The sequence below is a fragment of the Staurois parvus genome, unplaced genomic scaffold (assembly GCF_062004578.1).
Source record: "Staurois parvus isolate SC_StPar_1 unplaced genomic scaffold, SC_StPar_1.0 ptg001087l, whole genome shotgun sequence".
Taxonomy (NCBI): domain Eukaryota; kingdom Metazoa; phylum Chordata; class Amphibia; order Anura; family Ranidae; genus Staurois; species Staurois parvus.
Genome location: NW_028318883.1, coordinates 2,197,178 through 2,220,505, shown reverse-complemented (window position 1 = coordinate 2,220,505; position 23,328 = coordinate 2,197,178). Strand labels below are relative to the sequence as shown.

The 23,328-nt window shown below is 38.7% G+C and overlaps 1 protein-coding gene across 1 annotated transcript in view; it reads right to left on the bottom strand.

The window, feature by feature from the left end:
* Window positions 1-250: 250 nt before the first annotated feature.
* LOC149440440 (cadherin-like protein 26) overlaps window positions 251-23,328 on the bottom strand; it is a 111,313-nt gene continuing 88,235 nt past the window's right edge. Inside the window, exons 14-20 of the mRNA XM_089658664.1 lie at window positions 17,934-17,990; window positions 14,319-14,366; window positions 12,343-12,399; window positions 12,185-12,265; window positions 11,006-11,065; window positions 4,972-5,058; window positions 251-2,105 (exon numbers count right to left, since the gene is read on the bottom strand). Coding sequence (XP_089514790.1) covers window positions 1,860-2,105; window positions 4,972-5,058; window positions 11,006-11,065; window positions 12,185-12,265; window positions 12,343-12,399; window positions 14,319-14,366; window positions 17,934-17,990 — 636 coding nt within the window. The 3' untranslated portion in view covers window positions 251-1,859. The remainder of the gene's footprint in view (window positions 2,106-4,971; window positions 5,059-11,005; window positions 11,066-12,184; window positions 12,266-12,342; window positions 12,400-14,318; window positions 14,367-17,933; window positions 17,991-23,328) is intronic.

The following is a 23,328-nucleotide window of genomic DNA, read 5'->3' as shown; positions in this document are numbered from 1 at the left end:
ATTAAATTGTTTAACTGCATAGTCTACAATTTATAGTGGCATTCACAGTGCACATATAAGCAACTCTGGGCAAGGTTTTGGCTGTATGGATGGCTAAATTCCAATGTACACCAAAAAAATTAAAAGACAGACATGGATACGTTATAAATCTGGCTTGTTAGAGTTATATTTTCTGTGGAGATGCATGTTAAAGCCTTTCTAATAGGGTAGTTTTTATCCCTGCAATAAAAACATTAATGGAGCATTTAGGTCATAGTCAATTATTCGTAGGATATTTAATGAGGATAAAAGAAAGCTGTATATAGTCAGAAAATTCCTGTAAATGTCACCTTTCGGCCTCGGTTGTCCCTGCATTTCTGTAAGAAATGGGGTGCATGTTTATAAAGGACACTATTTTCTAAGTAGCAGACTGGTGTTAGGTGTACAAGAAGACATTTTGTAACTATTACATTCTCTTTTTTTTTCAGAATTAACATTAACCATATCATAACAGAACATTATCAAAAGCTTTTATAACCGATAAGATCAATTAGCCCCATAAACCAGCATCAGAAGACATTGCACAACTGAAGTTCTTATTCTAACTTACCACTTTTATCAGGGAGTCTTTGGAGTAAGTAAGTAAATGTTTACAAATGCTAAAGTGACTGAAAACCAACACTGTTACTTTTAAGGACCTTGGTAAGTCAGGGATATTGTTGTTTCAATGCTGATAAGTAAAGGGTTTAAATATGTACAATCCTTAATAAGTGTAAATTGTGAAATACAATTACCAATGGCAGCTGGTCATAACTGAGGGATGGGACTCTGGCTACCTGTAAAAAGTGATCAGTTGTTGTTGGGTTACTGTACTTTGCACCTCACCGTTGCTCTTTTGAGATGATTTGTAAATTAAGCCCAAAAGAGTAACCGTTGCACATCCATCTTAAATCTTTGCTTTTATAGGCTTTTCAATAGAAGGGAATTGACATACTGATTGTTCAAAATACATATGCAGTATTTGTAGAGCGTACACATAGATAATAAGCATTTGAGTAAATTACAAATTTTACAACCTTTTTAAATCTTGCTCTTACCCCAATGCCAAGTCCAATATAATCCAATCACCTTTCATTGTTCCCTGAGAATACATAATGCATGCTATTTAAAATCTATATAAGTATACACTAATGTTAGTGCAAACTGAGATTCCATCAGTGTAAATCCATAAGACACACCAGATAGGTACCAATTTCCTTGCATGGAGGATGTTGCTTTTCAAAGTTAGAAAAATATATCTTGAAGATACAGAGTTTTGAGTCCATTATTTAGTGGCTACATATTCAAATGTTTGTACTCCTAATGTTGGTGAAGTAGCCTAACTCTGGAGAGTTGAAAAGAACTGATCACTTGTTCATATAGTTATTTTTCTAGAAGAAATTCGGGTAACTGTAAAATCCTCAAGATCTGTTTAAATGGAACTACCTGTTCCAGTTATACTATTTCCATGTCTGACATTTTGAAAGCTGTCAATGAGCGTGGACGATGAAATGGATAGAATATTCAGAACAGGGTTTAAAGTCCCTACATACCTAAAGTCTTTTGTATGTGTACATATGGTAGTGTCTCATTCCATGATTGTTGAGTGGAACAGGTTCTTAGACACAGTAGGGCAGCCAAAGTTCAGACCTGTATTTGGAGGCTCCCAATATTGCATAAAGGACATTCATGGAACCGATGACTGGCTGCTTAGAAAAAGTAAAAATTTTATAGGTCAGAACCGATCATTTTAACGCCCAAAGAGTTTTTTCCTTTCTTGGATTAACTTTTTTTTATTTTAAAAAGTTTTTGTACATGCTGCCTATCTTCTGGCACATGAGCTATACTTGCTGACTCTGAAGACTAAAGTCTTCTGTTTTAAGGTCAGTTTTCGGGAGGTTCATATGATCTTCACAAATGCTCTCCAGAATGTTGAACTTGGATCCAAAGTTTTGAAGGCTCGAAAGGTGGACACTACTTCCCGAGATGCTAATGGATTCTAAAGAGGATGCCCTAGAAAGTTCCCCTTCCTCTGCATACACCCGAGGCTTGCACAGTTCTGTTCCGTTCATATTAGTGCTGAGCTTCTGTAAACAGGAATACAACATGTCAGTTTTGTAATGGGACAAATCACTACAATTACAGTTCCAATGATCTTTGAAGAAGCAAACCAGTGTTTTGTTCATTAAGGTTGATGGAACTTGGGGTGTTTTACCACCAGAGCAATTGCTGTTCAAGATAACTTTACAGGCTGATTTAACTACTGAGCTGTAAGCAAATCAGTGGGAAGCTCTGTTACCCCTTTGGGCATACAGTGGGGTTTTTGTTTGACAGATTTTTTTTTTTTATTTAAAAGATGCCAGGCATTCGACTGACTATATCAAACCCTTTCATCTGACGCACATTAGAGGTACATTATTTCTGACAGTTGTCAAGATTTCATCTAGTCAAAATAATGCCTCTCAGTGCTTTAGCAGCATGTTTTTTGTATGAATTTATGTAGCATGTGTCGCCACTTTGAATATCACTAGGGTTTGACCACACATACATTAACTAAACCAACAGTGATTTCATTATAGTTACACTTATTTGCTGCTGCCTTCCAAAGTGGCCTGAAACAGATACAAAGTACCAGGGACTCTCCATGAAATTTCCTATGTGGAGAAAGAGTAAGGCATAATACACCACTAGAGAATGTAGCAGCTCTCTTGACACCCTCTATAAAAAACAGTCTTGATTTAAAAAGTAAGAAGTTTTAGCATGCAACCAACCACATTACATTTTGTACACCTGAAGGGCTATTTTCATTGGCAGACTTGATGAGGCACTGTTGCTATACTATCCCTTTTTATCCATTACATATTTTTTATATAATCTTTAGCTAAATTATATTTTTAGACTCCTGTAATGCAGTATAATAGAATGGAGAACACCACTTAAGGAGAGTGTTTTTTTTGAGTAAAGACAGTAATTTCTCAGTACAGACTCATTATTTTTTCTGTTTGCTGATCTGTGTTTGAAAACTGGAAGCAATCATTAAGCATCTAAAATAGAATATAGTCTTTCCTTTACTGAGAAACCTATAGTATTAAATCTCATTTCTTGGGAAAATATTACAGTGTAAAGATTCTATAATAATTATGTCATGGAAGATACCCCTGGAAAATAGACTGTGAATTGGATAGTTTGAAATGATGTCTCGCTATATATGACACGTGAGAAAGCAATGAATGTTAACATTACAGCATTGCAGGAAACGTGGCTAGAACGTAGAAAGCAAATACAGTTCCTTATGAAACAGTTAAGTTTTTAAAGGTCTCTGAATGCTTTATTCAAGCAAATCTTTAGGCAGATATTAAATAAACAGAATAAATATATTGGGGTTGATTTACTGGAACTGGAGTTTGCAAAATCTGTTGTAGCTTTGCATAGAACCAATCAGTTTCCATTTTTTTTTGTCAAAGCTTAATTGAACAAGCTGAAATTAGAAGCTGAGTGGGTACCATGCAGAGCTGCACCAGATTTTGCACTGTCTAGTTTTAGTAAATTACCCCGTTGGGACTGCTTCACCTGTCATTGAAACGATATTTCTGTGCATTCAGTTTTGTGATACAGATGCACTTCCAGATTGCACAGCCATAAGTGACACTATTTCTGAGTTCAGCTTTCAGCTTCCCATGTAAACCTATGCCTGCTCATAGGACAATAAGGCCATATCACATATGTTAACTGGCAGAGAGGATAGTGAGATGGGTGGGGAGAAGGATGGTAGTTGCAGGGAGGCTCTTCCTCTCATTGCATTCACACTCCTGTTTCTTCTGGATGTGTGTGCCTGGCTGCTGGACCAAGCAGCTGATAGCCACCTGGAGGCAAGAAGGAAGGGGATGAAAACAGTAATTTTAGGGAGGTTTCTTTTCCTGCTGCATGGTGTGCGTGTGCGTGTGTGTGTGTGTGTGTGTGTGTGTGTAGTTATCCTCCTTTCTGTGATGACACTGGGGCAATTCTGCCTCCATTCTTCCTCCCACTGACCCTAATTAAAAATGCAATCATGAAGTATTTTGTGAATCTAAGGGATATGGCAAATGTGTATACCTAGTAGGCTAGGCTATTTAACCATGCCTCCTAAAGCCACACCCAATATTCAGCAGAATTTAGTCAAGCCCACTTTTTGTGTACATAGCTCCTCTCCAGGTGTCCCCTTTTTCTCAAGTTGGCAGAAGAAATTGTATACAGTGCCAGCATTTCAGATGGAAAGGTCAGCAATAGCCGCTTGTGTGTTTCATGACTGGTTTCCTTTAATGTTGTTTCTTTTATTTTATACACTGGCCTGCTATGTTGCCCCTTAGTGTTTTGAACAGTGTTTTCAACAGTGTGTGCTACTGTTTTCTCTACAAATACTGTAGCTGCTGACTTTTAATATGACACTTACATGTACAGGGATCCAGCGATGTCCTCACCTGAGCCGATTCTTCATTCGGCTTCGGGTGCAGGTACCGGCATCTTCAAGAGATTCTAAAGGCTTATATATATATAATTTATGTATTTATTTTTTTAATAACAAACATGTTATACTTATCTGCTGTGTTTAGCTGTTTTGCACAGAGCAGCCCAGATCCTCTTCTTCTCAGGTCCCCCGCCCGCGCTTCTGGCCCCTCCCTCCTGTCGAGTGCCTCTACATCAAGCAGATTTCTCTTGAGGCACCCACTGCTCCGTTGATGTGGCTCAGCCCTGCCCCCTCTCTCCTCATTGGCTCACTGATTGTGATTGACAGCAGTAAGGGAAACCAGCAGTGAAGCCTTTCCGGTTCTGAGCCGGTTTCATACTCTGCATGTGTGAAGCGTGCTGTGGTTTGTGAACAGTCTCACAGTCTTCTGGAACCTGTTTAACAACCAGAACTTCTCCTTTTGGGTGAAGTTCCACTTTAAGGTTATTGGGTGCATCAGGGTTTTTTACCTGTAGTAAAGCTGTCTCCAGGGTCTTCATCTGTTTTCTTTGCAGGGAAAGGCTATTGGCAGCCCCAGAAGAATAATGTCTAATTGACTGCAGAAAGATAGGAAATATTTTTAAATGTATATAAATCCAAAGACAGGTGTAGCACTAATCAAACAAGAACATGAATACTAAGATAATGACTAAAGTGCATGGTAATCCAGAATTCCAATTGTTTTTGTAAGTGATGCAAAAGTTAACGTAAAAAACATCAATTTGTATAGGTGATCAAAAGAAATTGTACATATAAGTCCATACGCAAAAGTCTTCCAAGTTCCAGTGACACCAAAATTTTCAACAGTGCTTTTCACTCCCCATCCACGTCACCACAGTGAACAATGTGGAGGCTTACCAGAAACTCATGACCCCATGCAATAGAGTGGTCAAAATATGCCTGCTGTCAAACTCCACAGCTTGCATCCTCCTTAAAGGCTAAGTTCATTTTTGGGACAGAATTTAATTAATCATTTTTGAAATATCATTTCTGGCCCAGCAATCCCAAAAGTTTGAATTTCATGTTTATGTCTGAGTTTTAAAAAAATATTTCTGCTTGCATCACTTCCTGTAGGCCATCTCCCATCATTTAACTGTATTTTTGCATCACAGAAAAGGGTGTGACAAGGCATGTATTAACAGTCTGGACCACACCTCCCTCAGTACTATACTACCACCTACTTCTTTCCTAAGAGGACAATACACATTACAATCTGTACAATCTTCTTTAGATTACCAAAACTATATAATAGGAGGGCACACCATCTATCCAATCACTCTTTAGCTAACCAGGCAGGCCCTTGCACTACATAGTTAATAGTAGATCTAAAGGAGATTGTAGAATCTGATTTGTATATAATATGGCCACTTTTATAAACCTAAAATGAACTAGTCCCGCCTTCAGTGTCATTAATTGTTAAAGACACCCCAAATGGAAAAGCAAACACACATTTTGCCGTGTGAAAAAATGAGTGTCAAATGCAGAAAACGAACAGTAAAGAACGTGCAAAGCTCAACATGCCAAAATGTACCTTAAGCTGCTTTTCTGGATGTAGGGCAGCCCATTGAAATTAGGGGGCTACGCTATGCGTGTCATGGGAAAAACGAGACAAAAAATGTATGGTACCACTACGTTTGATGTGGATGGGGTTTGAAAGTCAAATTGGTGTGTTTTACACAAGAACAATAAGGCTCTATTCACATCTGTGTTTTTTTAAAAAAATGCACACTTTGCTGTGCATTTCAGAAATCTCATTGTACAATTTCATTTTAAATTTACCAAAGCTATGAAATAGGAGGCCCCACCTATCTATCCATTCAATCTGTATCCAATCAGTCAGGCCCTTGCACTATATAAAGGGTGTCCAACCCACAGGCCACATGTGCCCCGGGTCTGTCTGGAGGAACGCCAGGGATGCCGGGCAAACATAGCGGCTGTGACAACTTACATTGACAAGCCAGGAAAGTGCATGCCTGGAGGGATGCTGGGGATGCTATGCAAACATAGTTGAGGGATGCAGGATGTGTGTGCTAGTGAGGTCAGCTGGTAAACTCCTTCCTGTGTCTTCCTGGTTTCTAAGTCTCAAATCTACTTACCAGGAAGTGAAGAAGCTTTCAATGGAACACAGAATGGGCTAAGGTAAGGCCTTTTCTAAGGTAAGGTATATTTCTAAAAATCAAAGAAGGCTTTCATTTTTCTGCAACAAGTACATTAATGGTATATTGGTACATGGGAGAGCTGAAATGTAGGGGAAAAAAGTGAACATTTAATTCATAACCAGCCTCATCCAGTGTGGTCAGTGAATGTCAGTGTTTTCACATTAGAACTCAGTGGACTTTTTCATATGGACTTATGTTGTATAATTTCTTTTGATCACCTATATGGATTGATGTGTTTTTCCCTTTTTATTTTTGGGCCCCTTACAAAAAGTAATGGATTTCAAAGTTAATTTGCACTTTTTAGTCATTATCTTAATATTTATGTTTTTGATTTGACTAGCACTACATCTATAGTATTTTAATATGAGAGATCACATATTGGGCTCCATTCACAAAAGCAGATTGCATGCGGTATACTGCATAAGAAGGCATTAGTCAATTCACAGAAGTAGATAAATAATTAAATGCACGTGGTAATTAAGTAGTGGTCCAGGAATGTGGAATTTAAGTAATGTAAAAATATAATAGTCAATTTGTAGTAATCTCTGCCTTTCTGGATCATAGAAGCTTAAGTATGGATTAGAACACCCTTCAGGCTTTTACTGTTGTCTGTGCCCCCGTTAGGGAGATTCACTCTCTATTTATCTTGTTTTCCATTATCGTTGAAAGTAAAAGAAAACCCCAAACAGGCTTGTTCTCAGAACAGTAATAGAGGGGAAATCCTCCAATGGGGACACCGGTTCTAATGATCTGGAGGGTCCCAAGGGATTCCTTTAATTTGTAAGGATTTCCTCTCCTTTCCGGTTTGGCTATGTTACAGGAAGTAAAGGTGAATCTCCCCAATGGGGCATAAATGGCAAAAAAAACCTTACATAGGTTATAATCCTCTCCTACTCTATCCAAAATGGGAAAAAAAGTTTTCCCTATAGTTCTACTTTAGAGCAAATAGACTGTGCAAGCAGTTCCAGAGCTTGGTAAATGAGGTAAAGCTTCACTTTTTATAAAGAATACTCATTCACACGCAAGGAAAAAAAACAGTATTTTTGCTTGCACATGATTGGATGATGGAAGTCAGTAGAGCTCCCCCTCAAATACTAAGCTCTGGAGCAACTTCACTTGCAAAGTGCTCAGTCTATGTGCCTTTAGTAAATACACCCCATTACATGTAGTAAAATCAATCTATTTTCTCATGTAATTTTTCCAGATTCTCAGAAACATTTTTGTAAATACATCATTTGCTGCAAAAAAAACTCCCAGTCACTCCAAGCATAATACAATGTACATGCATATCCCAGTGGTCTAATCCCTTGTTTCACAATTATTTTTAGATATCTTCCCACTGACAAGTTCCCACTGACATCATTGATCTTTTTAGCTATATTTAAGGGGGTAATTCTTCTCAGTGACCACAAGTATAAGAAGCATTCTTCGCACTGACCATCACACTAATGTGTCATGAGCTGTAGATATTGTCATTTTTAGCAGGGGTTCCCTGCGACTGGAAAGTTATTTCAAGGGTTCCTCTGTGTTGAAAAGGTTGAGAGAGGCTGCTTGAAAGTGTAACTAAAGTCAAAACTTTCTTTTTCATTTTGGATTGAGTAATGGAGAGGTAGAACCCCTGTTATGTTTTTTTGCCAACTCGGTCTCATTGGGGAGATTTACCTTTACTGCCTGTCCCACTGCCAAAACAGGAAGTGAGGAAATCCCTGAAAATTAACCAGTAAATCAATTGGAAGATGTCCCCTCTATTACTTTTCTGGGGACTGGGGACAAGGTAACATTTGGGATTTTCTTTTAATTTTACTGTCAATGATAATTGTAAACAGGAAAAATCTTCCTAATGGAGACAAACAGTCCAATCCAAAACTTAAAAAAAAGTTTTTCCTTTAGTTACACTTTAAGTAAATACAAAATATCTTTCTAAATGTCAAATATTGAATGAAAATAGTATAAAAAAAATCACACACATACAGTGGGGATCGAAAGTTTGGGCACCCCAGCTAAAAATTTGTATTAATGTGCATAAAGAAGCCAAGGAAAGATGGAAAAATCTCCAAAAGGCATCAAATTACAGATTAGACATTCTTTTAATATGTCAACAAAAGTTAGATTTTATTTCCATCATTTACACTTTCAAAATAACAGAAAACAAAAAAATGGCGTCTGCAAAAGTTTGGGCACCCTGCAGAGTTAATATCTTGTACTGCCCCCTTTGGCAAGTATCACAGCTTGTAAACGCTTTTTGTAGCCAGCCAAGAGTCTTTCAATTCTTGTTTGAGGTATCTTTGCCCATTCTTCCTTACAAAAGTCTTCCAGTTCTTTGAGATTTCTGGGCTGTCTGTCACGCACTGCTCTTTTAAGGTCTATCCATAGATTTTCAATTATGTTGAGGTCAGGAGATTGTGAAGGCCATGGCAAAACCTTCAGTTTACGCCTCTTGATGTAATCCCCCATGGATTTCGGGGTGTGTTTAGGATCATTATCCATTTGTAGAAGCCATCCTCTCTTTAACTTCAGCTTTTTCACAGATGGCATCAAGTTACCATACAAAATTTGCTGAAATTTTATTGAATCCATTTTTCCTTCTACTCGTGAGATGTTCCCTGTGCCACTGGCTGCAACACAACCCCAAAGCATGATTGATCCAACCCCATGCTTAACAGTTGGACAGAGGTTCTTTTCATTAAATTCTGTGCCCCTTCTCCAAACGTACCTTTGCTCATTCCAGCCAAAAAGTTCAATTTTAACCTCATCGGTCCACAGAACTTGTTTCCAAAATGCATCAGGCTTGTCTATATGTTCATTTGCAAAGTTCAAACGATGATTTTTGTGGTGAGGACATAGAAGAGATTTTCTTCTGATAACTCTTCCATGAAGACCATATTTGTACAAGTATCTCTTTATAGTGGAATAGTGTACCACAACTCCAGTGTCTGCTAGATCTTTCTGGAGGGATCGTGCAGTCAAAAGTGGGTTTTGAATTGTTTTTTTCACAATCCTGCGAGCTGTTCTGTCTGATATTTTTCTTGGTCTTCCAGATCTTGCTTTAACTTCCACTGTTCCTGATGACTGCCATTTCTTAATTACTTTCCGAACAGAGGATATTGACATCTGAAAACGCTTTGCTATCTTCTTATAGCCTTCTCCAGCTTTGTGAGCGTCAACTATTTTCAGTTTCAGTTTTCTAGACAACTGCTTAGAAGAACCCATGGTGCTGATTGTTGGGGCAAGGTCAGATGAGTCTGGGCATTTAAAACCTTTGAGATTGACATCACCTGGTCTTCCCAGACGATGATTGAGAACAATCCATGACACTGGCAGGTCTCAGCTTTGCAAAGGAGGCAGTGCATGCTATAAATTCTGCAGGGTGCCCAAACTTTTGCAGACACCATTTTTTTGTTTTCTGTTATTTTGAAAGTGTAAATGATGGAAATAAAATCTAACTTTTGCTGACATATTATAAGAATGTCTGATCTGTAATTTGATGCCTTTTGGGGATTTTTCCATCTTTCCTTGGCTTCTTTATGCACATTAATACAAATTTTTAGCTGGGGTGCCCAAACTTTCGATCCCCACTGTATATACCCTTCTTCTACCAAACAAAAATGACAATGTTGTAGAAGACTGGTATTTATATATGTATATATGTAGAGGAATTTTTTATACTATTTTTCATTCCATAATTGCCATTTATAAAGATATTTTGTGTTTACTTTCTGTAACGAAGTTGTTTTTGATACACGTCATGTGACCTGTGAAAGCAGATTCTCTTTGGTATTCCATTCACTTTTTTACTTTTGTATTACATCTGCTGCAGGTACCGCACTGACTTACACCCCGATCACACACACTGGATGCAAATTGACATGCGATTTGCATGCCATGCTGCTTGCAAATCGCACCCTATTGTCCAGAATTAGAGCTGTCAAATCGGTGCGATTCCAACTTGGTCAGAGCCGCACCGATTTCTAAAGTAGTGCGCATACATTACTTTTGGTGCGATGTGTATAGACATTTGTATCGCATGTCACCCGACTTTGATATCGCGCAACTTCACTGTAAGCCGCACGATTTCAAAGTCGGGTTTCATGTGACCGGTTGGTTAGTGAATTGGCATATTTCTACGGTTTAACCCATTTTACTTCTTTATTAGCAATAAAAACTGGCAGGGGTTCTAATTATTCCCCACTTTATCCATCCCACTGGATATCACATGAGATAAAAAAAAAAGGAACAGTTTCATGAGATAAATACCGCATATTTCGGAAAAATACCACATGCGGTATTTTAAAAGCTTTTTTGCGAATGTCAAATTGTTTTCAAAAACTATTTTTTTTAAACTTACAGTCTGCCTTATGGAATTGTTGCGATTGAAGTTGTTATGTCTTCTTTCCCTGTGGTAGCTCTGAAAAATAAAAACACCTTATTGAATGGACTGCTATAGAAAATGAAGAACTTGGATCTTCGCCACCCTATACTGCTTTGTTTTCTAATCCAACAAAATGTCATAGAGTTCCTTGGTTGAAACTATACAAATGCATTAATTCTTTCATGACAAAAAATATGCAAAAGTTATACCGGAAAAATAAATGTGCTTATTTCGAAAATTATACCCCATTTACCCAAAAGCTAAACTCCAGTCAGCCTTATTAAAAGAAAAAAAAATTGTCCTATGAAGCCAACCATTTTTGCTGGTTGTGTGGAAACCAAGGGCCTTCCCACTTTCTCTAAACAGAGAAGAGTGAGGAATAGACCAGGGGTCTCCGAACTATGGCCCATGGGCCAAATCTGGCCCTTTGCATTATTTTACCTGTCCCCCTGATATAAGAGGGGACCTTGATGTAAGAGGGCTCTGATAGGGACTCTGATGGGCTCAATCTTGTCTGGAATTTCTATGCTGTTTTGTACCAAGGTTTTTTCTGTTCTAAATCACATTTTGATTCAATAATTTAACTGATTTTTTTAATATTGTAAAATATATGATGTTGTAAACCCTCACATTTGGGTAGTCAGGGGAAGGATATATTTATATTACAAAATTTTTTTTTTCAAACAGTGCAGTGCTGTTAATTTTAAATAGCACACCAATGCAGTATTACGGTAGTGGGCAATGCACGCACCACAATACACATCATGTGTTTGAGCATAGTGTATCACATAAAGAATACATCGGGCACATCTTGCGTTAAGGCTTGTTAATTAATTGATCCTTAAAGCACCACACATTAAGGCAGATAGCATGTTCATTTGTATGTCTCCTTTTATTTTCAGATGTTGTTTTTTTATTTCAACACATAACTTTCTGTCAGTGTTACTTATTTTATTGTTTCGCTAATATTATGAATTTTTTTTTTTTTTACTTGAAAAGTTGGACAAATAAAGGAAAAATAAATGCAATGCTGATCTTCAGGGATTAATGTAGGTGGCTGCTGGGAAATCCCAGGTAGCCAGAAATGTATTGTTCATGAAAATGACATCCAAAACACAGATGCATGGGATATTTCTTATGTCTACTGTAGCTTACAGAATGACGTCGTCTGTGAGCTCGATCAAAGGCTGCCCCTGCTGCTTTTCGGTTTCCAGCATGGCCATTAAAGCTTTGCACCTAGGAGTATAGAGGTTTGTTTGAGCTACATCAAAACGTAAGACAGCACTACATACATTGCCACTAAATTTACATACCTGTAGACTGTTTGACCGTGCAACTTTAGATTTATTCTGCCCCACTGCAGCCGCACCCTGCAATACAATAGGACCAAATATATTTTTAAATATGTAATTCATTACATATGGATGCTTACAATGTGTTTTGCCTAAAAACCTAATGGTTGTTAACCTATATACATATTTGCACATACAGTCGCTATACTTCCTTATCGTGACTTTTTTTTTTTTCTTTGCTTTCATCATTTGAAGTAAAATTTTCTCCATTGTGGTGACTATATGAGCATTGCATTACAGCACTATGGTTTAGGTTTGATTGCCACCAAGGGCAAAAATCTATATGGAATTTGTATATTTTGCCTGTGTTTTATGCTCCAGCTTGCATACACAATGCAGAAACTACCCATCGATGTACTACTTAGTGACAAGAGGTTCAGTGTTCTGTGTAATGACTGTGAAAATGTCATGTGTAAATAAGTGAGTAAAGAAAATGAGCTGCAGGCTTGGAACAGAAAAAAGGAAGTATTGTCAAGCCATTAAACTAAAGACAAAACTGCCTATTTGTGGTAGGGACTGATCTGTAATCTTCAATATAGGCACTGCTGTAGCTGCTAGTTAAAAAAAAAAAAAAAAAAAAAAAAAAAGAACCTCATATAATTTAGGTTTACTGATATTAATTATTTTGATTGGAGTTATTTCATCAGATACATTGGGAAACCATATGTTCATCAGTAATTTGGTACACCTAGTAAATATTTTGTACCAAACAATATTTATGTAAATTACTGAATTTTTAGCTCTTTCCATGCAACAGCTGGTATGACTGTCAGTATAGATTCTTAAACCAAACAATATAGGACACAATGGGGTTTATTTACTAAAACTGGTCCACTCAGAATATTGTGCACTTATGCATGGAAACCAATCAGCTTCAAGGTTTTATTGCTAAAGCTTAATTGAGCAAGCTGAGGTTAGAAGCTGATTGGCTACCATGCACAGCTGCACCAGGTTCTGAGTGAACCAGCCTTAGTAAATCCCCCCCCCCAATGGGACAGCATTTATTACAGGTGGGGCATAATAGCACTGCCAATTTACACTGGGCTTTATATATACTGTATGTTTACATTCACACATAGTAGAATGTGTCTGTGAAAATGGCATGCTGTCCCATTGTGACATATATATTGTTTGGTTTAGGAATTTATACTGACAGTATAGTAACAAGATTTTTAAGTTTTTCTTGTAAACTTGAATCAAGTTTAAAAGGTCCTCTTTTCTAGCTGGCAAAGTTCTGAAGAATTAGTATTTTGTGCATCCTTCCTACATGCCTTTGTGCTATTAGTCTTTTATCGGAACCGATTCTGAGTTAACCAGGCTCCATGTTTCTTTTGTGTAGAGGTAAATCCATTTTTGAGAAGGAAAAAAAATTAGAAAGTTCTACAATTTGTTTTGAATTTATGAATAAGATATTTTGAAAGTGACAGATCTTTTTTTGGTAGACATTTTAATCTAGCAGCTTTTTGTCATATTTCATGTCCTGATCTATTCTAGGTCATTGGCTATCGCCTCTGTGAAGATTTGTAGAACTGACAATTGTTTATTTTTACCTTGTCGCTGCTATTATCACATTTTATATTCCCTATCTTTGCCTTTTGGCACTAAGATGTCTTAACAAGCCCCTTTTCCTTTTCTCCCTCCCTAGGGTATCTGGCTGAAAAAGTTTAGCTTGCTGATCTGCTTAGAACAAGCAAAAAATGCAAACTGTTATCCTTTCTAATTAGTCAGCTGTTACCGGTGTCTATTTCTACCTTTTACTTATAAGTATGTAAATTTATTCTTACTGCCGTTGCTACAATCTTGCAGATATTTCACAGGTTTGCTGATTTTGTGGTTTTCATTGAAAATTGTGAAACTGCTCACATCCTGAGTTCAGACAAGCATCACCCCCACCCCCCTCCAAAATGCAGAACCTTCCATACTGGAAACCTACTTACCGACAACCCTCTGGTGCTGGATCTTTGAAAATGACCATCTATTTCCGCCTAGCAATTAAAAAAAAAACAATTGGTTAGATGAATCTTGATGTGAAATAGGCTATTAGTAGAATTCTACTACAAAGAAACTTTTTCACTATCTCTACAATATGAAAGAACACATTTAAAGGTGAAGAATCTTTGCCACAAGCAAACTAAGATTGCATCACTTGTGGAACTACTGTGATAAAAAGAAAAAAATCAAAACTACAACCTGGCTAGCAGTGGCAGTGCTAGGGGAGTGCTTGAGCATACCCACAATTTGCTCAAGCACTCCTCTAGCACCGCCACTGCTACTGTTTTTGGAATTCACAATGCTAGAGGGTGTGAATTCTAATTGAGATTTTACCATTACATATTCAGACTTTTATATAAAAAAAATGTGATACTAAAGTCTTTTTTTTCCTTAAAATAACAAATATGTCAAACTTTCCTTCTCTGTGTAGTGGTTTTGCACAGAGCAGGCTGGATCCTGCTCTTCTCAGGTTCCCGCTCCTGGCCCCTTCCTCCTGTCAGATGCTCCCATAGTAAACGGCTTGCTATGGGGGCACCCAAGCAGGCACACTCCTGAGCCATGGCTCTGTGTGTCCATTCACATGCAGAGTCATGGCTTGGCCCTGACCCCTCCGTCTCCTGATTGGCTCACTAGCTGTGATTGAGAGCAGTGGGAGCCAATGACTCCCGCTGCTGTCTAAGCCAATCAAGAGTGAGAGTCCCCAGAGAACCGATGCTCTGTTGGACATCGCTGGATCAAGAGGAGGCTGAAATAAGTGTTGGGGGGGGGGGGGGACTGCTACACACAGAAGGTTTTTTACCTTCATGCATGGAATGAAGCATATTTCCTAGTTATACAGATGACCACTGACAAACCATTCTGTTTATGAAATATGCAAAATAGCAAGCAATTAAAAATGTATAGGTCAAAAATTATTTTCAGGGACATGACAGAATAATAAGTAAGAATGTGTACTCAAATTGGAAATGCAGGTATAATGTTCTAATATAAGGAAGATAAGTAAACATTTCACTGTAAAATGTGTCCTGCCTGACAAGTGAACCTTACAGGCAACTGTGCAGGGACAACTTAAACTAATTTTAAAGAAAAGGATTCATTGAAACAAGAATATTCCACTGCTGGGAGGAGAAATCCTTTAAGAAGGATGAAAGGTTGAAAGATGAAATAAAAAAGCTGAAGTTTAAGTTGAATAGGATCAAAGTTAAATAAGAAAAAAATTATATATAAATCACCATCACTCTACTTATCATCTGAAATATCACGACTTCTGACTGTATTCATGTAATCTTTTGTAGATGAAACCTTATGAGCATTTTATCTTTTTAGTCCAGAGAAAGAAAAGAATTTCTAAGTTGGCCTGCTCTTCTCCCTCTTATGATAACATACACAGAGAAGAGTCTCCTATCTTACTCCAGCATAGATGGCTTGTGGTAGTTGAAACCTGAATTAAATCTGCTTCATAAATTAGGATACAAAAACCATGATGGAATTTGAGGTTAATTTTATTCTTATACTTGTGTAGATAAGTAGCACAAAAAGCTGGCTTTTTTTTATTTAATTTGTCAATTAATCTGCTTTATAAATTAGAGGGAATTTTGTTTTTGCAATTCACATCACATTTCTTTCACTTGCAGTCTAAAAACAAAAACAGAAAAGGGGGAGTAAATCTTTCCAAAGTAAATGGAAATTCCCTCCTATGCCCCCTGTGGAAGATTTCCCCTTCAGATTTTCCATAAAATTTTGGATGTTTCATCACTTTCTGTCCTGATACCAATTCTTATCAGGACACATTGAGAGTGCGAATCTATCCAGTGGACACAGTCAGAATTAAACATTTGAGGATGAGTTGGAAAATTTAAGCTCCCCTTCATTTATGTCAGGAATAATATTTATTTTCACCAGAAATAGCTTCTACAGGCATCGATAAGAATGGAGTATGGACAGTGCTAAAGTATCAAAGATATTGGTACTGAGCTTATTTTGAGGATAGTTTTATCTTAACTTTGGACGTTTTTTGGTCCTGGGAGATGAATATAGCAGTGGGGAGTGAAGGAAAGATGTTTGTACTTCTGAAGCTTGAGGGGGGTTATTGAAGCAAACATGTTACTTTGACCTGAACAAGCAATGTCCTAAAACTCCAGGCAATAATAATAAAGCAACTCCTTTTAAAATCCATTTATGTATTTATGAAAAAAAATCATTAAGTGTATTTTAAAAACCGCTTGTACATGTAGCAACATTTGGATCATGGAGCTAGTCCGAGCTGTATTATGCTGCACAGGGCTGTCAATCTAACACTGTGAACATGTGTTCAGGAGGGAAGAGTACAGATAAGACCTCACTCATATTTGGCTGCTACTTTATTAAACCATCATCATTCTAGAGCTGCGTCTTTGGTTGAGCGGTTTTGTTTAACAGCAACAGCGGTCAGGTATTTGGCTGTGGAGAGGCAGGAAATCTGAATCTGGCTAAGCAGAGTAAGGGCCTGTGTTGACGGGCTTTTCTTTATTTCAGAAGGATTTTCGAATGGCATACTAATCTATGGCAAAGCCAACTTGAAGAAGGCAGAATGTACCTGTCAGTGAATATTAAATGATCTCAAAAACCTCTAAAGCGGATGTCAAACTGATGCCATTGACACAAGCCCAAAGACCTTTAACACTGGACCTTAAGAATCCCTTGTGGCAGCAAAAATGTTCAACTGTGTATTTAGCGGATTGCCTGGAGCTGAAAGTGATTGATTAGAAGCATCGCATTACAACTAAAGCTGGAGAGTACAAAATATGGTGCAGCTCTGCATAGAAACCAATTCGCTTCCAGATTTTGTCATTGCTTGATTGAACAAGCTGACGTTAGTAGCTGATTGCCTACCATCCACCAGATTTTGTTCTCTCCACTTTTAGTAACTCAACCCCCACATGTAACATGTATTGGGATGCCATTCAATTTGAGTGCAACCCAATGCACTAAGGCAATGAACTTGTCTTGTATTTGATAGAGGTCTATCGTCACCTTTTACACCATGTTACCCCTGTATTAAAGTAAGTCATTGTACAGCTGTCTTTACCTGCAATATATTTTGAGTCACCGATCAGAATTGCAGAGTGGTTCACTAGTTGTATATTTAATCTAGATCAGTGACTTAGAACATACTGAAGCTAGAGTCAGTCATGCATATAGTATTTTTAGCAATGATAGCATATTTTATATTATGCAAGAATGCATAATGTATGGAGAATACAAGAAGAAAAGCAGAAGCATGGTAAGGTGGGCCAGGAACAGGACAGATTTGTCAATTATGGCGCTATTATTTATTAGTGTATCCACGACTTACAAGGAGCCAATGGCTGACTCAACCCACCAAGCTTCATCTATAATTGAATATCACTTCTGGGAGAACTGATCATTTAAGGCTGTTTGAGAACATTCTAGTAATTCCTTCTCTCTTTCTTGTATTTAAAATATATATATATATACCGTATATATATATAATTCTGTCTTACATTTTTGCATAATAAATATGACCATTTTTATCAAAGGCAACTATTAAATTTTGTTACCTTTTCATTGTGTGCAAAGTCAGCCATGTTTCCTATGTCACTTATGATGGCGGATGCCTAAAAAAGTAAAAAAAGCAGACATAAAACATTTCAGTCAGACTCAACTGCACAGTAACATTTGCCACATATGGGATAGTGACATTGAAAAGCGATAAGTACTGCTGTGTGTAGCCCCAGAACAGAATATCTTAGATGTGATGGCTGCATTGGTTTTGTTTTCTTTTAAGTTTGTTTGCAAGGCACTGGAACGGAAGTGGCATTGTTCCAGTCCTTCAAGGGCATAGAGATGAGTGGAGGACAACTTTCCTTCACTTATCTCTATGCCCAGCGCCGGGATTGTTCAGTGGTTTCTCAGGTAAGGCTGAGAATTACCGACACAGAGGCGTGTGAGCAGCGGTGAGGGGGCTGATTTATTTTTCGGAACCTGTATCGGTGCTTACTTTCATATTGGCCAATAGCCGATAGGGGTGTTTGGTACACAAAAAAAAAGAAAAAGAAATGTAGCCGAATACATTTTGGTTTAAATTTGTTTCAAAATTTTTGGTCTTTTTTTCATTTATAGTGCAAAAAAAACAGTAGTGATTAAATACCACCAAAAGAAATCTCTATTTCTATGGAAAAAAATGATAAAAATTTCATATGGGTACAGTGTTGCATGACCATGCAATTGTCATTCAAAGAGTGACAGCGCTGAAAGGTGAAAATTTGGCCTGGGCACGAAGAGAATAGCTCCTTACCTAGTGTCATGTTGAGGATCTTCGTTCTGTGAGCTTTGAGCCATTGAAACAAATGGCTGTTAGAGTATAGAAACAAACATAACAAGCAACGGTTTATGAGTGAGAAAGAGACTGGGGGCCTGCATGTCAAACAATGACTGCATTTAAAAGGTAACTGTCCATTCCCCATATTAAAATACTGCCCCGATGGGGTGGCACAGTTAGGCTACGTTCACACTAGCGTTGTGTGCAGGCGGCAGAGAGGCATTTGGGAAGCGTTTTTACCGCTTCCCAAATGCCTCTGGCAATTCTGCACATTGCAGCACATGGTGCTGTTCTAACGGGAGCGGTAGCGTTGCGTCAAAACGAACGCCTCTGGACGAGTGAGAAGGCGTTGAAGCCTCCTATTCTTGTCTATGGTGCGCTCCGCAAACGCCCGGCTGGCATTTGCGGCATGGTTGGGGGGCGTTTGCGGAGCGTTAACACCATTCAAACTTCATTCTAGGCGTTTGTGGTGTGTTTTTAACGCTCGGCAAATGCCTAGCAACCAACGCTAAACCGCGCATGCGGTGTTTTCGGAGCGTTTGCCGAGTGTTAAACGCTCCACAAGCGCCGGACCAACGCTTGCCAAACGCTATAGGAGTGTCCACAGAGCTTGTCTGCATAAAAGAAGGGGGGTATAAAGTGCAGTTGTGAACAGGGCAGATGCACAGAATAAAATCCCATAGTGCAGAAACATTAAAGGTTGGAGCAGGTAAAAGGCTGCTCCCGTCAGCTAGAAAATGAGAGAGAGCCATATAAAAGGGGTTAAAGGGAACTCTATTATTAGTCACTGTACAGCCCTTCAATAAAGGGGCAATGGGCATAATAAAAAATGATCAGCAAAAAAGATCCACAGAATAAATGCTCCTACGCTTATTTGTATTTAGGCAGGACAGCACTTAAGAGGGTGTGAACCTAAACAGACTCAATTGATTAACACCAAGCAAATGTAAAGGGCTGACACAGATCCTGCAGTCTATAATGGTGAGGGGGCTACTGAGCCACATTTTTATAGAGTTTAATCCTGTTGGTTGGATGGGGGAGTGGCACCAACCCTTTGCATGCTGCTATGAAGACACTAGGAAATTACAATGCAAGTTTATTCACTACATCATAAATAACAGAGCAAGATACCTGTGTGAATATGAACTGTGCAATTTTATAACCATACCCTTCAATAATGGTTATAAATGTTTCAATTATCTGGAATATAGGAGATTTTTTTCGTTAATCTAATGTAATCTCCCACAGTCTTGTGCTTCTTGCAGCTTTCCTCCATAGCATGAGAGACAATTAGCTACACATGATGTCAGATATTGCTGCAGATAGCTCGCATAAGTGCCTCCCCACACTCACCCGATGCCTATTGTTGATCGCAATATCCGGTTTTTCGTCTTTGCATGCACTAGTATTATTAGGAAACGTAATGTGTATTAGAATGTTACAGTTTTTGGGGTAAGCGGCGTTATGCATGACGTGGCGGTCGGGGGATTCATCCTCTGCACATCACGTCAGGCATCATACCGCTGAGCGAATGTATTTATTTCTGAATGTATTTATTGTATGCTTGGAACTATATTGCTATGTGGGGCGCTGCGTCGCAGTATAGGGTGAGATGTACCCCGATTACACGTATCATGTTGTTTTTGATGCTTCTGTAATAAAAGTATCTTTTCAATCAAAAAAAGTGCTTAGAATGTGCAGGCTTGTTCCATACAAATATTTAACCTCCATGTGAACAAACTGTTGTGTAGCTATGCAGGATGTGTAATTTCAACCAAGAGTGAGTACCCCAATATTGTAATAAATAAAAATAATTGTAATAAATATTTAATTATTCACATGCATAGCTGTATATTAAGGTGCTATGGATTCATAAAAGTAATTTTGTGATTTTTTTATTTTTTTTTGCAATATAATGGACATTGCTCTGGACTTCATGTATAAACAGAATTGTAATGTAAATATAACCCACACATGGATGTTGGAAGGGGGCACTTGCGATGATTTCATAGCCTGTGTGGGTGTGAATGCTCAGCCAGAAGGATCAATATTGTAGTGCTTTAAAAAGTATTCAAGGAGCATTGTCTGCTGTCTTTAGTTGAGCCTTGCATTGTTACATCTAAAGAATAGATATGCTTTTATTTGGTAAATGGTGCTTCTCAGTAAATATTTTAAAAGATGAAAGATTGCAATGTAACACAGAATAAATCGCAATTATGGTAGTTAGTTCAGGTTCAATGGTAGGGATATTACCAACCCTAATGATTTCCACAGACATACACAATGGACTAATATTACTGTGTGTTGCATTAGGGCTTCACATTTTATTTTTGAAAGGCCTGACAATGCACCCGCACTATTTTATATTTATGTTAACTATCTGTGCAATGTTGTGTGCCGCACTGAAAAAAATGGTGTAGGTACATTATTTTTGTATTTTTATGTGGAGGTGCACTGCCAGTCCATTTAAAATAAGTTGCTTTAAAGTATTGGGCTCTGTTCACACCAATGCGAAACGCACTACAGTCATGTTCACATCTATGCTTTTTTGAGCTACTGCGTTTTTGGAAAGGGCCAGGGACTTTTTTAAAAGAACAAAGCAGCGTTTTTGCTACAATAGATTTCAGTAGAGAATCTGCTGAAATGCATAGTAGTGTGTTTTTGCATTTGTATTCTGCCCAGCAAAATTCCACTTTAAAAAAAATGTAATGCCAGAAATGCAAAAAGCACTATAAAACAGACAGAGCAAACTGCATAGGTGCGAACAAAGCTCCCATTTTTTTTTTTTTTTTTAAAGATTTGGACAGAGTAGAGAGGGATTAGAACAGCTGTCAGGTTTCTATTGCGGTCTGTGTCCTGTTGGGGGGGGGGGGGTTAACCCCCTCTATTTCTCATTGCTATTATCATTGGAAGAAAAAAACATACAAAATTTTGCGTTGTCCCCAAAACCGTATTTAAGGAGAAAATCTTCCAATGAGGACACTAGTTCTGGAGACATGGGGTATTCTACTTACTACCTGTTTTGACTATGGGACAGGAATTGAAGGTAAATCTCCCCAATGGGCCACAGATGTAAAAAAAAAAAACCTGACCGGTTATAACCGGTTAAGATATACTGCTGCCTACAGGAGGATATATATACTGGTAAAACCGTGATTAGCCTGATATAATCCCTCCCCCTCCCATCATGCCTCAGTTTTTTGCTAGTGTTCTAGGATAGTAGGTGCCTTAACAACTTTACTAGTTTTTTTTTTTTCAGGATTATCTTTTGCTTCAATCAGGACTTCATCCACATACTGCTTGAAATGGTCTCTTTATGCAGTTATTCAGATCAGCATATAAACAAATGCATTGGAGATTATACCTAGGCACAGCTGGACTGAACTATTGTGTTGTTTGGCTGGAATGTGACCGTTAGCCACTTGGCTCTATTTATGGCATATTCCAGACCTTTGTGTATTGTGCTAGCTAACTGCAGAAGACTCTCAAGGTGAAGAGTTATGGCACAGCCTCTGTTGTGATCCAGTCTCTGAAGGCTTATTTACTTCTACGCCTCGTGGGATGATCATCAGGAAATACATTGTTTTTTAGAACCATTAGGTGCCATTATTATCTTTTTTCAATGGTCTATATCAGTGGTCTCCAAACTGCGGGGGCCAGATGTGGCCCTTTGTTTGCTTTTATCTGGCCCTTGAGGCATTTCCCCACATCCCCCCCCCGTCAGCAACTGTGGGGCATAGTTCCTGCCACTGACACGAAAAATAGGGAACTAGTTCACTCACTGAGACCAACGATGGGACACTATACCTACCACTGATGCCAACTATGGGATACTGTTCCTCCCATTCATAACAATATGGCATAATTCCTCAATTGATCCCAACAATGGGGCACTATTCCTCCTACTGATCCCAACAATGGGGCACTATTCCTCCCGCTGACACCAGTGATGGGGCACTATTCCTCCTACTGATCCCAACAATGGGGCACTATTCCTCCTACTGATCCCAACAATGGGGCACTATTCCTCCCGCTGACACCAATGATGGGGCACTATTCCTCCTACTGATCCCAACAATGGGTCACTATTCCTCCCACTGATACCAATGATGGGGCACTATTCCTCCCACTGATACCAATGATGGGGCACTATTCCTCCCACTGATGCCAACGATGGGGCACTATTCCTCCCACTGATGCCAACGATGGGGCACTATTCCTCCCACTGACGCCAACGATGGGGCACTATTCCTCCCACTGACGCCAACGATGGGGCACTATTCCTCCCACTGACGCCAACGATGGGGCACTATTCCTCCGACTGACGCCAACGATGGGGCACTATTCCTCCGACTGACGCCAACGATGGGGCACTATTCCTCCGACTGACGCCAACGATGGGGCACTATTCCTCCGACTGATGCCAACGCTGGGGCACTATTCCTCTCACTGACGCCAATGATGGGGCACTATTGCTCCCTCCAATTTCAATAATGGGGAATTGTTTACTGACACCTGGATATTTTCTACTTCCTTTGGCCAAAATCCAGCCCCCCAAAAGTTTGGAGGATGGCAATCTGGCCATTTGTTTAGAAACTTTGGAGACCCCTGGTCTATATGAAAAGGGTTAACAT